The sequence below is a fragment of the Sorex fumeus genome, unplaced genomic scaffold (assembly GCF_029834395.1).
Source record: "Sorex fumeus unplaced genomic scaffold, SorFum_2.1 ptg000002l, whole genome shotgun sequence".
NCBI lineage: Eukaryota > Metazoa > Chordata > Mammalia > Eulipotyphla > Soricidae > Sorex > Sorex fumeus.
Genome location: NW_026606059.1, coordinates 43,016,108 through 43,036,032, shown reverse-complemented (window position 1 = coordinate 43,036,032; position 19,925 = coordinate 43,016,108). Strand labels below are relative to the sequence as shown.

Here is a 19,925-nt window from a genome sequence, read left to right as displayed (position 1 = left end):
AAGTACTTTCACAGTAAGTATCTTTATTCAGATTTGACCTAATCATGTTGTTTATAGATTTTCAGAAAGAAAAGACTCCAATTTTATTACATCTCTCTCATCTTTAACTGGTAATTTTAACAGGGCATTCATAGAGTTTGGAATTATGAACATACATAACCACTGTTAACAGTATTGTAATTCACATCAATCAATAAAAATTTAAATAAAATAAATAAATAAATCATTAAATATTTTATTGTAAAAAAAGACACAGTGTAAACTGGTAGGTTCAAAGGAAAATATTGGTGTAGTAAGGGACAGGAGGAAAATCTTGTAGTACCTTCAAAGAGCAAAAGTGACCTCAAGTTCAGTAAGGTGAGATGCCAAGAATAGACGCCCATTAGCCTCTGCCACATAGGTCACAGACTACTCTAACAAATGAAGTATGCACCTGTCTAGCTAATAATATGTGTTCAGACAGAATATTATCATAGAGATAGCAAGACCTCTTCGTGCTACTCATTGTACCCCTTTGAATGCATTATTTCACTTCCCCACTTGGATCATGGAGGAAAATGGCACTTTCACATTAAAATAATATGGACAGTAACTAGTGTTATTTGACCACAAATGGAGTAAAACATACTGTCTGAGATCTCAAAGCAATAACAACCCAAAGACATTCAGTAAATCAACCTTCTTGAAGTTCTAAGTAACTGATCAAATACTAGAAACATTATTTTAATGTTGTGTAAATAAGAGAAAATTTCACACTGAAGGGTTTTTTCCACTTCACTCCAAACACAAGAAATTGTGTATAGATCAATTATTTACTCAAAGTTTTTCCTTCATTTACCTTCATTTCCATAGATAATAATTATTATAAGAGTGACTGATTCCTTATTTATATATGTATTGACCTCCTTATTTTTGCTTCAGATTCTCTAGGTCCCAGACAGTGGTTCAATAAAGAGTTTACTATAGAAGGATTGCATAGACCCTACAGTGTTGGAGACTACTTGGGCAACCCCAGCGTTGCTTTCGGACCTCAAAGACCATACTCAATGGCCTCTAGGGTCACACCTGGTGATTCTTGGAAAACATTATTGCAGTTCTATGAATCTGGGGAGGGTCAGCTAAATATAAGACATGAATTCTTGTGCAATTCTTTGTGACAGTGAAAATACTACTTTATATATAATTGTGGTGTGTTTCAGAGTCTTGATTCCATTTCAGTCACTATATTAAATAAACAGTGAGTGCACCAAACTCAATCCCACTTAGTCATGAGAAACAATTGTGTGCCAGGAGACACTGTATGCAGCATCCACTGGGCCCTATTGTCATCCAGCTCCATCTGTGCCCTTGTCTGAAGAATCACCAATACCACACACTTGCCTGGTAGGTGACCTAGGGCTGAGGAAACCCAGTACCAAGTCCACTCAACTGCCACCATAGAACACACTCTTACATAGACAAATATAACCCAATATTCATTAAAAGTTTAAAACACTGCACCCTTAGTAGATAGAGTGTTAACTAGAATTCATCTGCCTCATAGGCATTGGGAGTGTTGGGAGGGGGGTGCATATTGGGGTCCTTGGTGGTGAAAAATAAGTAGTGGTGAAGGGAAATGTGTTTGATGATTGCATGACTGAGACTTAAAACTGAAATCTTTGTAACTTTTCCCACAGTGATTCAATAAATTAAATAAATAAATAAATAAATAAAAGACTACACCCTTAGACTCAGGCTTCTTTTACTGATGAGCAACCATGAGACAGAAACATTGTGTGAACTAAATTTTGCATATTTTTTCTTGCCACAAAAGAACCCCCTGGTTGACAGGTTCATTGTAACCCGAAGGCATGGAGTGAGTGTTTGTGATTCACTACATAGCATGTCAGAAAAACACAGGTGTACACTCTACTCCATCTGTTTACATATGTTCAACTACCCCTTGTTTGACCATAAGCCAGGAAAATAAGTCGATAGTGCCACAGTGAAGGAGACAATAATTAATATAGAATTGTAATTTCTCATCACTACTCAGGACTGATGTAATTAACCAAAATGTATTAGATTTGCCCCAGCGATAGTAACCATTTGGGCACTGCCCTTGAGGTATGCCCACCAGCTCAAATGATGCAAGTATATTAAGAAGGTAGCAGCATGCATAATCATTGGGAAGTAGGGGGCTCAGGCAATAGCCTTGTTTGAAAGGCAGCTCAGAAGTCTCTGAATAAGTGTCTCTAGTAGGGCTCAGGAAGTCCAACACCCACAATTCATAGCTGGATAAATCTAGACAGGCCCTGATAGGAAATAAATTACATAAATTCCAAACAATGAAATTTCAGTAAAAAGTCACATTGCAAACTAATTTCCTTACCCAGTTAGAAACTCTAAGCTCAACTCAGGGTTCAGTTCAACAGCACTGGCTTTCCTTTTGCCTATTTATTGAGGACCCAGTTGCAGACCACCCCTGAGACTCTACCCTCAGGGGCTCAAACAGTGGGCTTTCTTGCACCCCCAACAAGAATGGACATAACACAGCTTCCCTTGGTAATTCAACTCAAGTTCATTTTTAATTGCACTTGGGTTATACATTTCTTTGGAAATGAGGAAATAAAGGGTCAGCTCAGAATGCACTGATGAGAGTGTGAAGCCCTTAATGTGGGGAGAACCGAGAGACATGAAGAGGTGGGAAGAGTGAAATACAGGATCCTGTGTCCTCAAAAACCTGGCACCTGCCACTTAAGGGATTTTACTCAGGCTAGTGGCATTGGTCTGCCAAGTCAGCTTACAGGGGTCTGGTGTTCTTCCAGCAGAAGCGCAGGTATCCTATAATTGGCCCAGCAGGCACATCCAGAGTAAGGTAGGTAATGTAAATTGTGAAGGTCAGCATGAGCACATAGATCAGAAACCACATGGAAAACATGAAACATGGTAGGCTGAAGGTGAAGCTAGATCAGTTGCTGTATTCTGAGTGTGTTTCTTGCCTTATGCAAATGTTTCTTTCTGGTTACCCTGAGTCCAGGATAATAGCAGAGCACCAAAGTGACCATCACCAGGACAGTGAGGATCATGATGGAAGATTTGTCTATCACCCAGCCAGGAAATGCCAGGTCCACATTCTGGTAGCTAGCGAAGGTAGTAGACATCATCATGGTTGTCCTGTGTCCACTGATGAGAGAATAGGTTGCCAGAAAAGAGGGGTGGTGAGATAGGGTGGTTAGATGGGGCGCTGCTAGAGGTCTCTGGGGCTGATGAGATCACAACTGCTCTCTGGGGCCAGCCAAAGTGTTGTCTTCCTCAGGAAGGCAAACGGTGGATGTCTACTCTAGGTACATTCTGCATTAACTGAGCTTCAGAGGTCTTGTCCCTTGTGATGTGGAACACCTTCCCTAAAAAGACTATCCCTAGAAAAACCCTTCCTAAAGAGATTCTCCCTCCTTCAGCTTATTCCTTCACACCCTTTGCCTGGCATCAAATGAAAGGAAAAGCAGAATCCAAATATAAACTTCATCAGGAACTCCTGGAACCTTCTCCCTGGCTAAATTTTCTAATTTTATACTTAATAACTGGATATATACTTGATAACTTGGGCTGGAGCAATAGCACAGCGGTAGAGCGTTTGCCTTGTATGTAGCCAACATGGCCGACCTGAGTTCAATTCCTCCGCCCCTCTCAGAGAGCCCAGCAAGCTGCCGAGAGTATCTCGCCTGCATGGCAGAGCCTGGCAAGCTACCCGTGATGTATTCGATATGCCAAACACAGTAACAACAAAGTCTCCAATGGAGACGTCACTGGACCCGCTCAAGCAAATTGATGAACAACGGGAGAACAGTGAACAGTGACAGTGATACTTGATAATAACCCCACTTAAAAAAATTATAAGGATTCAGAGATTGGCTTAAACACTGCCAAATCAGTAGAAAGTCACCCATGGAACATGGAAAAACACCAATCCCAAAACACACAATACCACTATGGACAAAGTTAACAAACATAAATTCCATAACCTGGGTTGATGGTATGAGGGGCATCAGCAGATGCAAATATCTTTTCCCAACCCTGTATCTCTGCTTTCTGGAGAGAGGTGTCCTCTCTTGCTTCTTAGTCCCCTCCTTCATACAATGTTCCACAGCCTCTATAGTCCACCCATACTCTACAAATTTCAGAGGTCCAAAGAGTGTATCAGTGGTTTGGAGATGGGATTTGATATAGTTGGAACATCCTTGTAATAGAATTCATGGCTTGTGATCCCACTGCACCTATAACCTGGTCTGAAACTTCAGCTCGGATTGATTGCCCAGGGTGCCATATGCCTAGGTATGGCTACCAGTTAGGGAGTGAAAAAAAAATCCATTCACAAGCACAAATAGGCACAAATATAAAAAAGAAATAAGTTTAAAAGAACTCAAAAAAGTGGAAATAAAACTCTAATTCCTTGACCACGAAACAAATATGTTCCTCTGTCAAAACCAGACCCAGATGATTTTATTGTGAAATGTCTCTTATGCTTTGTTCACACATGGCTCTTGCATTGACAAATTTAGGAATAGCCATTGTTCTTAATTCGGATCCATATTAGAGGCAGGCACAAAGGACCCTAGAGTGGACAATGATTCAGTTATATCCTGATTTCTTGGGTCTCTCCAGCTCCTGCAGTGCATGGAACCTTGTCTTGAGAGATGAGATCTCACCAAGACACACCACTTCAATATCACTTCCATGGGCCCTTCTGGTTGCTCTAGGGTCATCAAAAAACCCCAAGTTTCTTTTCTGAGACTTAATGTAATAAGACACTGCCTGTTATCAGCCCCACCCACTAGTAAGACTCCTGTGAGCTGTTGGTCTACCCACCACCGGGCATGCATCCCCACCTGGTCCGGATTTCCCAGCTACATTATTAACTTTATCTGTTTTGTCAGCACAGCGCCTTCTTGCCAATCAAACCTAAGAAATTTGACAATATCCACACTCCAGTGCATTTTCTACCCCTGAAACAAAGACTCAATTATTATAATTGGCTGGAGCGATAGCACAGCAGGTAGGGAGTTTGCCTTGCACGCGACTGACCTGGCCAACTGAGAGTTTGATTTCCCCGCCCCTCTTGGAGAGCCTGGCAAGCTACCCAGAGTATCTCACCCATAGAGCAAAGCCTTGCAAGCTACCATGACATATTTGATATGCCAAACACAGTAACAAGTCTCACAATGTTACTGGGCCCCCTGGAACAAATCGATGAACAACGGAAGGACAGTGACAGTGACAAATCAGTCACAGTAGTAAACTTTTAAATTCACACTCTCTAGCTTGGGTTCATTTCTCAACTATGACCCGAAATCCTAATCTGAACCTTGAGTATAATTTCTCAGTACTAAACTATGACTTTTCATGGATCACCATTCTGGAGAATATATTTATTGCCATCCACAGATATGCAAAAGGTTGTAATTTTGTGAGATAATGAGGTAGCAATCCTCAGATACAACAGTAGTCATCTCCACCTAGTTTCGTGACTCCCCCTCCTTTGGTTCCCTGCACTAAATCATGCCAGGACTTGAGAGATGTAACTATCAACATGAGTCATAGATTACATTATGGTAAAAGTGGATTAAGTATTACTCCCCAGGACTTCTCTGAGATGAGATTACTTGGAGCAACAGCACAACCCAATGCCATTCCAGGCACTGTATCCAATAGGTAGTGAATATACTAAACTCAGTTATATTCAGTCCTGAGAAGCAAAGTCTATGCACAGGATACTGCATGCAGCACCACCAGGACCTATTGTTGCCAGCTTCTTTCCTTACTTTTCTCTGCAGTATCAAAAAAAAACCCTCAGAAACTTGCTTGGCAGCCCAACTATGGAAAAGGATGCCCAGAACCAAGTCCAGACAGCAACAGGCACGGAACACACTCTCATGCCGACAATATCCGATATTCAATGATAATGAAAATACACCACCACAGTAGCCACAGACTTGGTCTACTTTCACTGTGTATAGGAAAGGATTTAAAGCACTGCTCTAGAACACCACCAAAACTTTAGGGACAGTGGACTTTCCTGCCATCCACCAAGAAAATACAGTCTTCTGCACTGACTGAACCAGCACACAAATATTTTAACTGCAATTTTTATTCTGGGCTTCCTTGGAAATTACAGGGAAAGGGGGCAGCTCAGATTGCTCTGAATAGCAGAGGGTTTGGGAAGCCCATTTTGGGGGTACATTGCAGAAAGGGAAGAGAGGCAAAGGGGTGGAATAGAGGAGTCTTGTCCTATAACCAGGGAACTCTGACACATGCCATGCCAGTCAGCTTGGCCAGGTTAGTGGCAAAGATATGCCAAGTCAGGGTGCACCAACATTGTGTTCTTCCTGCACAACAGCAGGTGTCCTGACCTGGCCCCTCCCAACACAGCAGGGGGAGGTAGGAACTATATAGCATGAAGGTCAGAATGAGCACAGAGCTCAAGACCACCTGAAGGTCACACAGCATGGTCTGCACCAAGTGAGTTCAGCTCAGCAGCTGCCACCAGGGGGAGCGCCCAGCCCTGTGCAGAATTTCCTTTCCAGCCACCTTGAGTCCTTGTGATCAGGGAACCAGGCCAAGTATTCCAAGGGCAAGTAGGACCACGGCAGAGGCACTGCTCATCACCAGGTACCCACGTAAGCACATTGATTTAAACTCCACTCCACCTATTTGCCTATTTTGTAAAGGTCCTTGAAGAGCCTCAAAGCAGGACTTGGAAGGTCACTCACGGCATGAGCTGCACTGGCCCATCATGCTGTGAGAGGACTTTGACACCACTGCAAGGACTGTCGTGATTGTTTATGGGACGTTTAGAGGGCTCTGGGTCCCATCCCCATAAGGCATGTGATAACACACCTCCCTTCACCCAAACACTCCTGAGAAAGGAAGTGGATAAAGTGGGCAAAGGCATACAGCACCAGCAGCATGGCTTCAACCACCAAATATCAAAAGTGCTAGCTCAGACACACTTAGCCTTGCATCAGTAGGATGGTAAGGGAGCCTCAAATTTATACAACCTGTGGACACTCACGCTTTCACACAAGTACCAAGAATCCACCACCAATTCATCCATTCAAACTTAATTTCTATAAGACCCATAGCTCTAAATTCCTTACTGGTGAATACACATGGCCCGAGGTCAGATACCAAAAGTACTGAGTTACCGTGCATGACTTAGGAAAATAAAGGCCTACCTTTGGGTGATTCATTTGTAAAACTAAATATCTTACTTCTATTAATTAACACAAGGTGGCCTTACTACAGCCTAATCTGTGGCTTCATTGATGATCATCTCCGGTGTTGGTGGGAAGCCTAGTGGTGAGTGAGTCACCTATAACCAACATGCCAAAACAAAAAATCCTGAGTTCTACAACTTAACCTAAAATGCCAACAAACCTACCCTAAGTTGCCCCAACCAGAACTCTAGACACCTCAACCAAGAACACACACAATGCAGCCTACAATGTTGACCAAAACAAACTTGTTTTATTGCAATGTTTGGGTTCTGGGTACTCAAGGACCAGTCCCCTTAAGGCTCAAGCCCTCTTTCTGAGTAGAAGGTGGGGTGGGGGTAGGGCAGGCAGATGGGGATTGGGGATTGAAGACAGGAACCACAAGAGAGAGTGCTTCATGCCCTGGGACATGAAACCTATGGCACTTACTCTCATCAGCTTGTCCAGGTTAGTGGCAAGGATCTTCCAAGTCTGAGTCTGTGTGCATATTTTTCCTCCAACGGAAAAGCAGGTACCCCACGCTGGCCCCCACAAGCACGGTCAGGGCAAAGTAGGCATTGTAGGTCATGACGGCCAGCATGAGCACATAGCTCAGGAGCACCTGGAGGACGTGCAGCAAGGTTTGCACCAGGTGAGGCCAGCTCAGCAGCTGCCACCGGTGGCCACTCGCTGCCCTCAAGGGAAGGTTCTCTCGAGCCAGCTTGAATCCTTCAGAGCAGAGCGCCAGGATGAAGATTGCCAGGACAGCCAGGACCAAGTCGGTGGGGCTATTCATCACCAAGCCCGGAAACAGCAGCTCCACATTCTGGTAGCCAAAGTAGAAGGCGGTGGGCATCATCATGGTCATCGTGTGTGCGCTGCTGCAGGAATGCAGGGCCCACGCTTCTGAGGCCTGGTAAATTCCGGTGCTTTTGGTGGTGTCTGGGCTGAAGAGATGGCTGCCGCCTCCACTTCTGGATGCAGATGACTGGAGGCAGCAAAGGAGGGTCTTCTGAATGCAGGGAGCAGTTGATCCCGGTCTGATGCTCAGGTCTCCTCTGCTGCCTTGCCACTGAGCATCAGACTCCACCACTTCAAATTTTATGCACACAGGCTTGGAACCCTCCCTATAAAGACCCTTCCTACAAGACCCTCCCTGAACTAATCTCTTCATATCCCATTTTATTTTATTTTATTTATTTATTTACTTAGTTATTTTTTATTGAATCACCATGAGCACAATTGAAAAAACATTCACAGAATGATCAAACACCCCTCACTCCACGAATGTATATTTTTCACCACCAATGTCCTCAGTAACCCTCACCCTTACACTTATCACACCCCTCCCCCTGCTTCTAGGGCAGACAGTTTCCATCTTACTTTCTCTCTACTTATGGGCCTTATAGTTTGCAATACAGATACTGAGAGGCCATCATGATTCGACTTTTATCTACTTTCAGCACTCATCTCCCTTTCCAAGCGATCCCTCCAACTATCATTGAATTAGTCACCCTTCACTATCCCAGCTGCTTTCTCCCCAGTTGTTAGGGCAGGCTTCCAACCATGGGAAAATCTACCTGGCCCTTGTCTCTGCCATCCTTGGGAGTTAGTCTCATGTTATATTATCTTATATTCCACATATGCACACTCCAGTGTTTAACTTGAAAACCTCTGAGGGGAAAACAAAGCCATAACTGGGTCACAAACACACCTTAATAAAAGGAGCGACCCAGGAAATTCCACCTACCACAGGCTGCCCTTTTTCTGACTCCTGGGAATATTCTTTCTCCAGGAACCACACACTTTTGGGGTTCAGAGAGCCTAAATAATGCTGGATTATTCAAAAAAATTAAAAATGAAAACCTACTAACCCATAACCACTCATCCCAAATTAGTCAAAGTTGACTATCAATTTATTTCCCTTAGCTGGACTGAGGGCTCCAGGTCAATCAGAAAAGCTGTAGGTATTTTCACCACAGTAGCCCAGTGATACCTGAGAGATAAATCTTCCCTTCTCACCCAACCTCCCTATCTAGCTTCAGTATGCCACACCCCATAGAGCCTTACCTAAATCATTTTTTTAATTAAAAATTTAATCCAACTTAGGATGTTAGTAAGAAAGGAAGTGTATAAAGTGGGCAGAGGCATACAGCACCCACAGCGTGACTCTCAACCACACCCCAATAAAAGTGCTACCTCAGTCACAGTTAGTCTTGCATCTATAGGTTGATAAGGCAGCCTCACACTTAATACAACCGGTGTACACTCACACTTTCACACAGGTACGCAACTCCCCCACCCTATTCCATCCGTTCAAGCTTAAATTTCTACATAAGGTCCATAGCTCTAATTTCCTTACTCATGAATAGCTATGACCTCAGGTCAGATACCAACAGCTTTGTGTTACCATCCGTGATTTATGGAAATAAAAATCTAACTAAAGTGATTCATTTGTAAAAAAAAAATCATTTATTTATTTTATTTTTTAATAAATATTAAAAAATAAAACATTAATTTATTCTAATTAACACAGGGTAGATTTATTCAGACAAACCTGTGGCTTCACTGATGATTATCTATGGTGTTGGTAGGGAAGCCCAGTCGTGAGTCAGTCACCTATAACCAATTTCCAAGATGAACCCTCCTTGATTCAAAACCTTAATTTTTTATATTGTATTGTATTTTTTAATTAATTTTATTGATTTACTGTGAAATATAGTTACAAACTTTCAGGTTTCAGATTAAAGCACACAATGATCCAATGCCTATCCCTCCACCAGTGCACACATTTTCCACCACCAATGTCCCCTGTATACCCCCACATTTCCTACCCTTCCACTGCCTCCATGGCAGACAATATTCTCCATACTCTCTCTCTCTACTTTTGGGAATTATGGTTTGCAATACAGATACTGAGAAGTTATAATGTTTGGTCCTTTTCCTACTTTGGGCACATGTCTAACATCCCAACGGATTCATCCGGACATCATTTTCTTAGTGATCCCATCTCTATTCGAGCTGTTCTCTCCCGGCTCGCTCATGAGGCAGGCTTCCAATTATGGAGCAACCATCCTGACCATTATATCTACTGTCCTTGTGTCTATACCTTAACTTAAATGCCAAAAAGCCTGCCCTGAGTAGCCCAAATGAGCATTATAGACACCTCTACGGAGAACAGACACAAGGTAGCCTCCAGTGGTGAGCAAAACAACCTCTTTTATTGCGATGTTTGGATTCTGGGTACCCAAGGGCCAGTTCCCTTAAGATCATGCCCAATTTCTCAGAAGAGAGAGGCGGTGGGGGTAGGGCAGATGGGGAATGGGGATTGAAGACAGGAGCCACAAGAGAGAGTGCTTTGCGCCCTCAGACAAGAAACCTCCAGCACTCACTCTCATCAGCCTGTCCGGGTTAGTGGCAAGGACCTTCCAAGTCTGGGTCCACGTGCATGGTTTTCTTCCAGCGGAAAAGCAGATACCCCACGCTGGACCCCAGCAGCACGGCCAGCGCAAAGTAGGCATTGTAGGTCATGACGGTCAGCATGAGCACATAGGTCAGGAGCACCTGGAGGACGTGCAGCAAGGTTTGCACCAGGTGAGGCCAGCTCAGCAGCTGCCACCGCTGGCCACTCGCTGCCCTCAAGGGAAGGTTCTCTCGAGCCAGCTTGAGTCCTTCAGAGCAGACTGCCAGGATGAAGATCGCCAGGACAGCCAGGACCATGTCCGTGGGGCTGTTCATCACCACGCCCGGAAACAGCAGCTCCACATTCTGGTAGCCAAAGTAGAAGGCGGTGGGCATCATCATGGTCGGCGTGTGTGAGTTGCTGCAGGAATGCGGGGCCCCCGCGTTTGAGTGCTGGTAAACTCAGGCGCTCCTGTCAGTGTCTGGGCTGAAGAGATGGCCGCCGCGTTCACTTCTGGATGCAGATGACTGCAGGTAGCAAAGGAGTGTCTTCTGAATGCAGGAAGCAGCTGACCCCGGTCTGATACTCAGGTTTCCTCTTCTCCTCTGCTGCCTTGCCACTGAGCTTCAGACTCCACATTTTATGCACGCAGGCATGGGACCCTCCCTACAAAGACTCTTCCCACAAGACCCTCCCTAAACAGATACACCCTCAGCCAATCTCTTCACACATCACACAGGTAGGGGACCCTCCCTATAAAGATCCTTCCTACAAGACCCTCCATGAACAGATATCACCTCAGCTAATGTCTTCACACTCCAGTTTTATTTATTTATTAATTAAATAATTTATTTATTTATTTACTTAGTTATTTCATATGGAATCAACATGATCACAGTTAAAAAACATTCACAGAATGATCAAACACCCCTCACTCCACCAATGTATATTTTTCACCATCAGTGTCCTCGGTATCCCTCACCTTCACCCTCATCTCACCCCTCCCCCTGCTTCTACGGCAGACAATGTCCCTCATACTTTCTCTTTACTTATGGGCCTTGGAGTTTGCAATGCAGGTATTGAGAGGCCATCAGGATTCGTCTTTTATCCACTTTCAGCACTCATCTCTGACTCCAAGGGATCCCTCCACCTATCATTGACTTGGTGATCCTTCAAAATCCCAGCTGCTTTCTCCCCAGCTGTTAGGGCAGGCTTCCAACCATGGGAAAATCTACCCGGCCCTTGTCTCTGCCATCCTTTGGAGTTATTCTCATTTTGTATTAGCTTATATTCCACATATGCACATTCCAGTGTTTAACTTGAAAACCTCTGAGGGGAAAACAAAGCCAAAACGGGGTCATAAACACACCTTTTAAGGAGTCACCCAGGAAATCCCACCTGCCACTTATGCCCTTTTTCTGCCTCCCAGGAATAATTTTTCTCCAGTCACCACACACTTTGGGGGTTCAGAGAGCCTCTATATTGCCAGATTATAGAAAAGTAAAAACATTGAAAAACAAAATACTGGGATCCGTGGTGGTGGGAAATGGGCACTGGTGGAGGGATGGGTATTTGATCATTTTATAGTTGAGACCCAAGCGCAAAAATTTGTAAGTCTGCAACTGTACCTCATGATGTCTAAAGAATAAAAAAAAAAATCCCAATACCCCAGAACCACCCACCCCAAATTAGTTAAAGTTGACTTCCAATTTATTTCCCAAGCTGGGCTGAGGGATCCAGGCCGATCAGAAGGCCTGTACGTATTTTCACCACAGTAGCCCAAGGACACCTGAGAGATAAACCTTCCTTCTCACCCAACCGCTCTATCTAGCTTCAGTATGCCACACCCCATAGAGCCCTACATAAATCATTTAGTTTTGAAAATTAGCAGCGAAATACAACTTAGGATGTTAGCAAGAAAGGAAGTGAATAAAGTGGGCAGAGGCATACAGCACCCACAGCATGGCTCCCAACCACACCCCAATCAAAATCTCTAGCTCAGTCCCACTCAGTCTTGCATCCATAGGTTGGTAAGGCAGCCCCATACCTTATACAACCTGTGTACACCCACACTTTTGCACAGGTACGCAATTCCCCCACCCCAATCCATCCATTCAAACTTAATTTCTTCAAGAAGCCCCATAGCTCTAATTTACTTACCTGCTAATACATATGACCTAAGGTGAGATACCAAAAGTACTGGATGACCGTCCATGATTTTTGGAAATAAAAATCTACCTAGGGTGATTCATTTGTAAAAGGAATTATTCATTTTAATATTTGAATAAATAAATGAATATTAAAAATAAACCACTGATTTTAATTAACACAGGGTAGTTTAATTCAGGCAAACCCGTGGCTTCACTGATGATCATCTATGGTGTTGGTGGGGAAGTCTAGTGGTGTGTGAATCACCAATAACCAACTTGCCAAGATGAATCCCCTGGGTTCTACATCTTCACTTTTTTATTTTACTTTATTTTTTACTAATCTTATTGATTCACCATGAGATATAGTTACAGTCTTTCATGTTTGAGTTGCAATCACACGATGATCAAACACCTATCCCTGCACCAGTGCACATTCCTCACCACCAATCTCCCCAGTATAAACCCCTACTCCACCCTCCCCCACGGCGGAGAGTATTCCCCATACTCTCTTTCTCTCTCTCTCTCTCTCTCTCTCTCTCTCTCTCTCTCTCTTTCTCTCTCTCTCTCTCTCTCTCTCTCTCTCTCTCCTTTTCGGCATTATGGTTTGAAATACAGATACTGAGAGATTATCATGTTTGGTTCACTATCTACTTGGGGCAGATATCTCCCATCCCAACTGATTCCTCCAACAATCAATTTCTTAGTGGTCCTTTCTCTATTCCAGCTGTCCTCTCCCCGCTCGTTCATGAGAAAGATTCCAAGTATGAGCAACCATCCGGACACTTATATCTACTGTCCTTGGGTCTACGCCCTAACATAAATGACATCAAGCCTGCACTGAGCAGCCCCAATGAGTACTGTAGACACCTCAACCAAGAACACACACCATGCAGCCTACAATGTTGACAAAGACAAACTTGTTTTATTGCAATGTTTGGGTTCTGGGCACCCAAGGGCCAGTTCCCTTAAGGCTCAAACCCTCTCTCACAGAAGAGGGTGGAGGTGGGGCAGGGCAGGCAGATGGGGAATGGGGATTGAAGACAGGAGCCACAAGAGAGAGTGCTTCATGCCCTAAGACAAGAAACCTCCGGCACTCACTCTCATCAGCGTGTCCAGGTTAGTGGCAAGGATCTTCCAAGTCTGGGTCCACGTGCATGGTTTTCTTCCAGCGGAAAAGCAGGTACCCCACACTGACCCCCACCAGCACGGCCAGCGCAAAGTAGGCATTGTAGGTCATGACGGTCAGCATGAGCACATAGCTCAGGAGCACCTGGAGGACGTGCAGCAATGTTTGCACCAGGTGAGGCCAGCTCAGCAGCTGCCACCGCTGGCCACTCGCTGCCCTCAAGGGAAGGTTCTCTCGAGCCAGCTTGAGTCCTTCAGAGCAGACTGCCAGGATGAAGATCGCCAGGACAGCCAGGACCATGTCCGTGGGGCTGTTCATCACCACGCCCGGAAACAGCAGCTCCACATTCTGGTAGCCAAAGTAGAAGGCGGTGGGCATCATCATGGTCGGCGTGTGTGAGTTGCTGCAGGAATGCGGGGCCCCCGCGTTTGAGTGCTGGTAAACTCAGGCGCTCCTGTCAGTGTCTGGGCTGAAGAGATGGCCGCCGCGTTCACTTCTGGATGCAGATGACTGCAGGTAGCAAAGGAGTGTCTTCTGAATGCAGGAAGCAGCTGACCCCGGTCTGATACTCAGGTTTCCTCTTCTCCTCTGCTGCCTTGCCACTGAGCTTCAGACTCCACATTTTATGCACGCAGGCATGGGACCCTCCCTACAAAGACTCTTCCCACAAGACCCTCCCTAAACAGATACACCCTCAGCCAATCTCTTCACACATCACCCAGGTAGGGGACCCTCCCTATAAAGATCCTTCCTACAAGACTCTCCATGAACAGATATCACCTCAGCTAATGTCTTCACACTCCAGATTTATTTATTTATTAATTAAATTATTTATTTATTTATTTATTTACTTAGTTATTTCATATGGAATCAACATGATCACAGTTAAAAAACATTCACAGAATGATCAAACACCCCTCACTCCACCAATGTATATTTTTCACCATCAGTGTCCTCGGTATCCCTCACCTTCACCCTCATCTCACCCCTCCCCCTGCTTCTACGGCAGACAATGTCCCTCATACTTTCTCTTTACTTATGGGCCTTGGAGTTTGCAATGCAGGTATTGAGAGGCCATCAGGATTCGTCTTTTATCCACTTTCAGCACTCATCTCTGACTCCAAGGGATCCCTCCACCTATCATTGACTTGGTGATCCTTCAAAATCCCAGCTGCTTTCTCCCCAGCTGTTAGGGCAGGCTTCCAACCATGGGAAAATCTACCCGGCCCTTGTCTCTGCCATCCTTTGGAGTTATTCTCATTTTGTATTAGCTTATATTCCACATATGCACATTCCAGTGTTTAACTTGAAAACCTCTGAGGGGAAAACAAAGCCAAAACGGGGTCATAAACACACCTTTTAAGGAGTCACCCAGGAAATCCCACCTGCCACTTATGCCCTTTTTCTGCCTCCCAGGAATAATTTTTCTCCAGTCACCACACACTTTGGGGGTTCAGAGAGCCTCTATATTGCCAGATTATAGAAAAGAAAAAACATTGAAAAACAAAATACTGGGATCCGTGGTGGTGGGAAATGGCCACTGGTGGAGGGATGGGTATTTGATCATTTTATAGTTGAGACCCAAGTGCAAAAATTTGTAAGTCTGCAACTGTACCTCATGATGTCTAAAGAATAAAAAAAAAAATCCCAATACCCCAGAACCACCCACCCCAAATTAGTTAAAGTTGACTTCCAATTTATTTCCCAAGCTGGGCTGAGGGATCCAGGCCGATCAGAAGGCCTGTACGTATTTTCACCACAGTAGCCCAAGGACACCTGAGAGATAAACCTTCCTTCTCACCCAACCGCTCTATCTAGCTTCAGTATGCCACACCCCATAGAGCCCTACATAAATCATTTAGTTTTGAAAATTAGCAGCGAAATACAACTTAGGATGTTAGCAAGAAAGGAAGTGAATAAAGTGGGCAGAGGCATACAGCACCCACAGCATGGCTCCCAACCACACCCCAATCAAAATCTCTAGCTCAGTCCCACTCAGTCTTGCATCCATAGGTTGGTAAGGCAGCCCCATACCTTACACAACCTGTGTACACCCACACTTTTGCACAGGTATGCAATTCCCCCACCCCAATCCATCCATTCAAACTTAATTTCTTCAAGAAGCCCCATAGCTCTAATTTACTTACCTGCTAATACATATGACCTAAGGTGAGATACCAAAAGTACTGGATTACCATCCATGATTTTTGGAAATAAAAATCTACCTAGGGTGATTCATTTGTAAAAGGAATTATTCATTTTAATATTAGAATAAATAAATGAATATTAAAAATAAACCACTGATTTTAATTAACACAGGGTAGTTTAATTCAGGCAAACCCGTGGCTTCACTGATGATCATCTATGGTGTTGGTGGGGAAGTCTAGTGGTGTGTGAATCACCAATAACCAACTTGCCAAGATGAATCCCCTGGGTTCTACAACTTCACTTTTTTATTTTACTTTATTTTTTACTAATCTTATTGATTCACCATGAGATATAGTTACAGTCTTTCATGTTTGAGTTGCAATCACACGATGATCAAACACCTATCCCTGCACCAGTGCACATTCCTCACCACCAATCTCCCCAGTATAACCCCCTACTCCACCCTCCCCCACGGCGGAGAGTATTCCCCATACTCTCTTTCTCTCTCTCTCTCTCTCTCTCTCTCTCTCTCTCTCTCTCTCTCTCTCTCTCTCCTTTTCGGCATTATGGTTTGAAATACAGATACTGAGAGATTATCATGTTTGGTTCACTATCTACTTTGGGCAGATATCTCCCATCCCAACTGATTCCTCCAACAATCAATTTCTTAGTGGTCCTTTCTCTATTCCAGCTGTCCTCTCCCCGCTCGTTCATGAGAAAGATTCCAAGTATGAGCAACCATCCGGACACTTATATCTACTGTCCTTGGGTCAACGCCCTAACATAAATGACAACAAGCCTGCACTGAGCAGCCCCAATGAGTACTGTAGACACCTCAACCAAGAACACACACCATGCAGCCTACAATGTTGACAAAGACAAACTTGTTTTATTGCAATGTTTGGGTTCTGGGCACCCAAGGGCCAGTTCCCTTAAGGCTCAAACCCTCTCTCACAGAAGAGGGTGGAGGTGGGGCAGGGCAGGCAGATGGGGAATGGGGATTGAAGACAGGAGCCACAAGAGAGAGTGCTTCATGCCCTAAGACAAGAAACCTCCGGCACTCACTCTCATCAGCGTGTCCAGGTTAGTGGCAAGGATCTTCCAAGTCTGGGTCCACGTGCATGGTTTCCTTCCAGCGGAAAAGCAGGTACCCCACACTGACCCCCACCAGCACGGCCAGCGCAAAGTAGGCATTGTAGGTCATGACGGTCAGCATGAGCACATAGGTCAGGAGCACCTGGAGGACGTGCAGCAAGGTTTGCACCAGGTGAGGCCAGCTCAGCAGCTGCCACCGCTGGCCACTCGCTGCCCTCAAGGGAAGGTTCTCTCGAGCCAGCTTGAGTCCTTCAGAGCAGACTGCCAGGATGAAGATCGCCAGGACAGCCAGGACCATGTCCGTGGGGCTGTTCATCACCACGCCCGGAAACAGCAGCTCCACATTCTGGTAGCCAAAGTAGAAGGCGGTGGGCATCATCATGGTCGGCGTGTGTGAGTTGCTGCAGGAATGCGGGGCCCCCGCGTTTGAGTGCTGGTAAACTCAGGCGCTCCTGTCAGTGTCTGGGCTGAAGAGATGGCCGCCGCGTTCACTTCTGGATGCAGATGACTGCAGGTAGCAAAGGAGTGTCTTCTGAATGCAGGAAGCAGCTGACCCCGGTCTGATACTCAGGTTTCCTCTTCTCCTCTGCTGCCTTGCCACTGAGCTTCAGACTCCACATTTTATGCACGCAGGCATGGGACCCTCCCTACAAAGACTCTTCCCACAAGACCCTCCCTAAACAGATACACCCTCAGCCAATCTCTTCACACATCACACAGGTAGGGGACCCTCCCTATAAAGATCCTTCCTACAAGACCCTCCATGAACAGATATCACCTCAGCTAATGTCTTCACACTCCAGTTTTATTTATTTATTAATTAAATAATTTATTTATTTATTTACTTAGTTATTTCATATGGAATCAACATGATCACAGTTAAAAAACATTCACAGAATGATCAAACACCCCTCACTCCACCAATGTATATTTTTCACCATCAGTGTCCTCGGTATCCCTCACCTTCACCCTCATCTCACCCCTCCCCCTGCTTCTACGGCAGACAATGTCCCTCATACTTTCTCTTTACTTATGGGCCTTGGAGTTTGCAATGCAGGTATTGAGAGGCCATCAGGATTCGTCTTTTATCCACTTTCAGCACTCATCTCTGACTCCAAGGGATCCCTCCACCTATCATTGACTTGGTGATCCTTCAAAATCCCAGCTGCTTTCTCCCCAGCTGTTAGGGCAGGCTTCCAACCATGGGAAAATCTACCCGGCCCTTGTCTCTGCCATCCTTTGGAGTTATTCTCATTTTGTATTAGCTTTTATTCCACATATGCACATTCCAGTGTTTAACTTGAAAACCTCTGAGGGGAAAACAAAGCCAAAACGGGGTCATAAACACACCTTTTAAGGAGTCACCCAGGAAATCCCACCTGCCACTTATGCCCTTTTTCTGCCTCCCAGGAATAATTTTTCTCCAGTCACCACACACTTTGGGGGTTCAGAGAGCCTCTATATTGCCAGATTATAGAAAAGAAAAAACATTGAAAAACAAAATACTGGGATCCGTGGTGGTGGGAAATGGCCACTGGTGGAGGGATGGGTATTTGATCATTTTATAGTTGAGACCCAAGTGCAAAAATTTGTAAGTCTGCAACTGTACCTCATGATGTCTAAAGAATAAAAAAAAAAAATCCCAATACCCCAGAACCACCCACCCCAAATTAGTTAAAGTTGACTTCCAATTTATTTCCCAAGCTGGGCTGAGGGATCCAGGCCGATCAGAAGGCCTGTACGTATTTTCACCACAGTAGCCCAAGGACACCTGAGAGATAAACCTTCCTTCTGACCCAACCGCTCTATCTAGCTTCAGTATGCCACACCCCATAGAGCCCTACATAAATCATTTATTTTTGAAAATTAGCAGCGAAATACAACTTAGGATGTTAGTAAGAAAGGAAGTGAATAAAGTGGGCAGAGGCATACAGCACCCACAGCATGGCTCCCAACCACACCCCAATCAAAATCTCTAGCTCAGTCCCACTCAGTCTTGCATCCATAGGTTGTTAAGGCAGCCCCATACCTTATACAACCTGTGTACACCCACACTTTTGCACAGGTACGCAATTCCCCCACCCCAATCCATCCATTCAAACTTAATTTCTTCAAGAAGCCCCATAGCTCTAATTTACTTACCTGCTAATACATATGACCTAAGGTGAGATACCAAAAGTACTGGATGACCGTCCATGATTTTTGGAAATAAAAATCTACCTAGGGTGATTCATTTGTAAAAGGAATTATTCATTTTAATATTAGAATAAATAAATGAATATTAAAAATAAACCACTGATTTTAATTAACACAGGGTAGTTTAATTCAGGCAAACCCGTGGCTTCACTGATGATCATCTATGGTGTTGGTGGGGAAGTCTAGTGGTGTGTGAATCACCAATAACCAACTTGCCAAGATGAATCCCCTGGGTTCTACATCTTCACTTTTTTATTTTACTTTATTTTTTACTAATCTTATTGATTCACCATGAGATATAGTTACAGTCTTTCATGTTTGAGTTGCAATCACACGATGATCAAACACCTATCCCTGCACCAGTGCACATTCCTCACCACCAATCTCCCCAGTATAACCCCCTACTCCACCCTCCCCCACGGCGGAGAGTATTCCCCATACTCTCTTTCTCTCTCTCTCTCTCTCTCTCTCTCTCTCTCTCTCTCTCTCTCTATCCTTTTCGGCATTATGGTTTGAAATACAGATACTGAGAGATTATCATGTTTGGTTCACTATCTACTTTGGGCAGATATCTC

General features: G+C 44.6%; 4 protein-coding genes across 4 annotated transcripts; all 4 read right to left on the bottom strand.

Annotated features, from left to right (window-relative positions):
• Nucleotides 1-7,701: 7,701 nt before the first annotated feature.
• On the bottom strand, nt 7,702-8,100 carry LOC130022396 (high affinity copper uptake protein 1-like). The gene has a single exon (XM_056113150.1). The coding sequence runs from the start codon at nt 8,098-8,100 to the stop codon at nt 7,702-7,704; it is 399 nt and encodes a 132-aa protein (XP_055969125.1).
• Nucleotides 8,101-10,643: 2,543 nt separating this feature from the next.
• Nucleotides 10,644-11,036, bottom strand: LOC130022386 (high affinity copper uptake protein 1-like). Its single transcript, XM_056113139.1, has one exon. The coding sequence runs from the start codon at nt 11,034-11,036 to the stop codon at nt 10,644-10,646; it is 393 nt and encodes a 130-aa protein (XP_055969114.1).
• A 2,866-nt stretch (nt 11,037-13,902) lies between these two features.
• Nucleotides 13,903-14,295, bottom strand: LOC130022376 (high affinity copper uptake protein 1-like). The gene has a single exon (XM_056113126.1). The coding sequence runs from the start codon at nt 14,293-14,295 to the stop codon at nt 13,903-13,905; it is 393 nt and encodes a 130-aa protein (XP_055969101.1).
• Nucleotides 14,296-17,143: 2,848 nt separating this feature from the next.
• Nucleotides 17,144-17,536, bottom strand: LOC130022366 (high affinity copper uptake protein 1-like). Its single transcript, XM_056113114.1, has one exon. It carries the CDS (start codon nt 17,534-17,536, stop codon nt 17,144-17,146), a length of 393 nt encoding a protein of 130 aa, XP_055969089.1.
• Nucleotides 17,537-19,925: the final 2,389 nt, after the last annotated feature.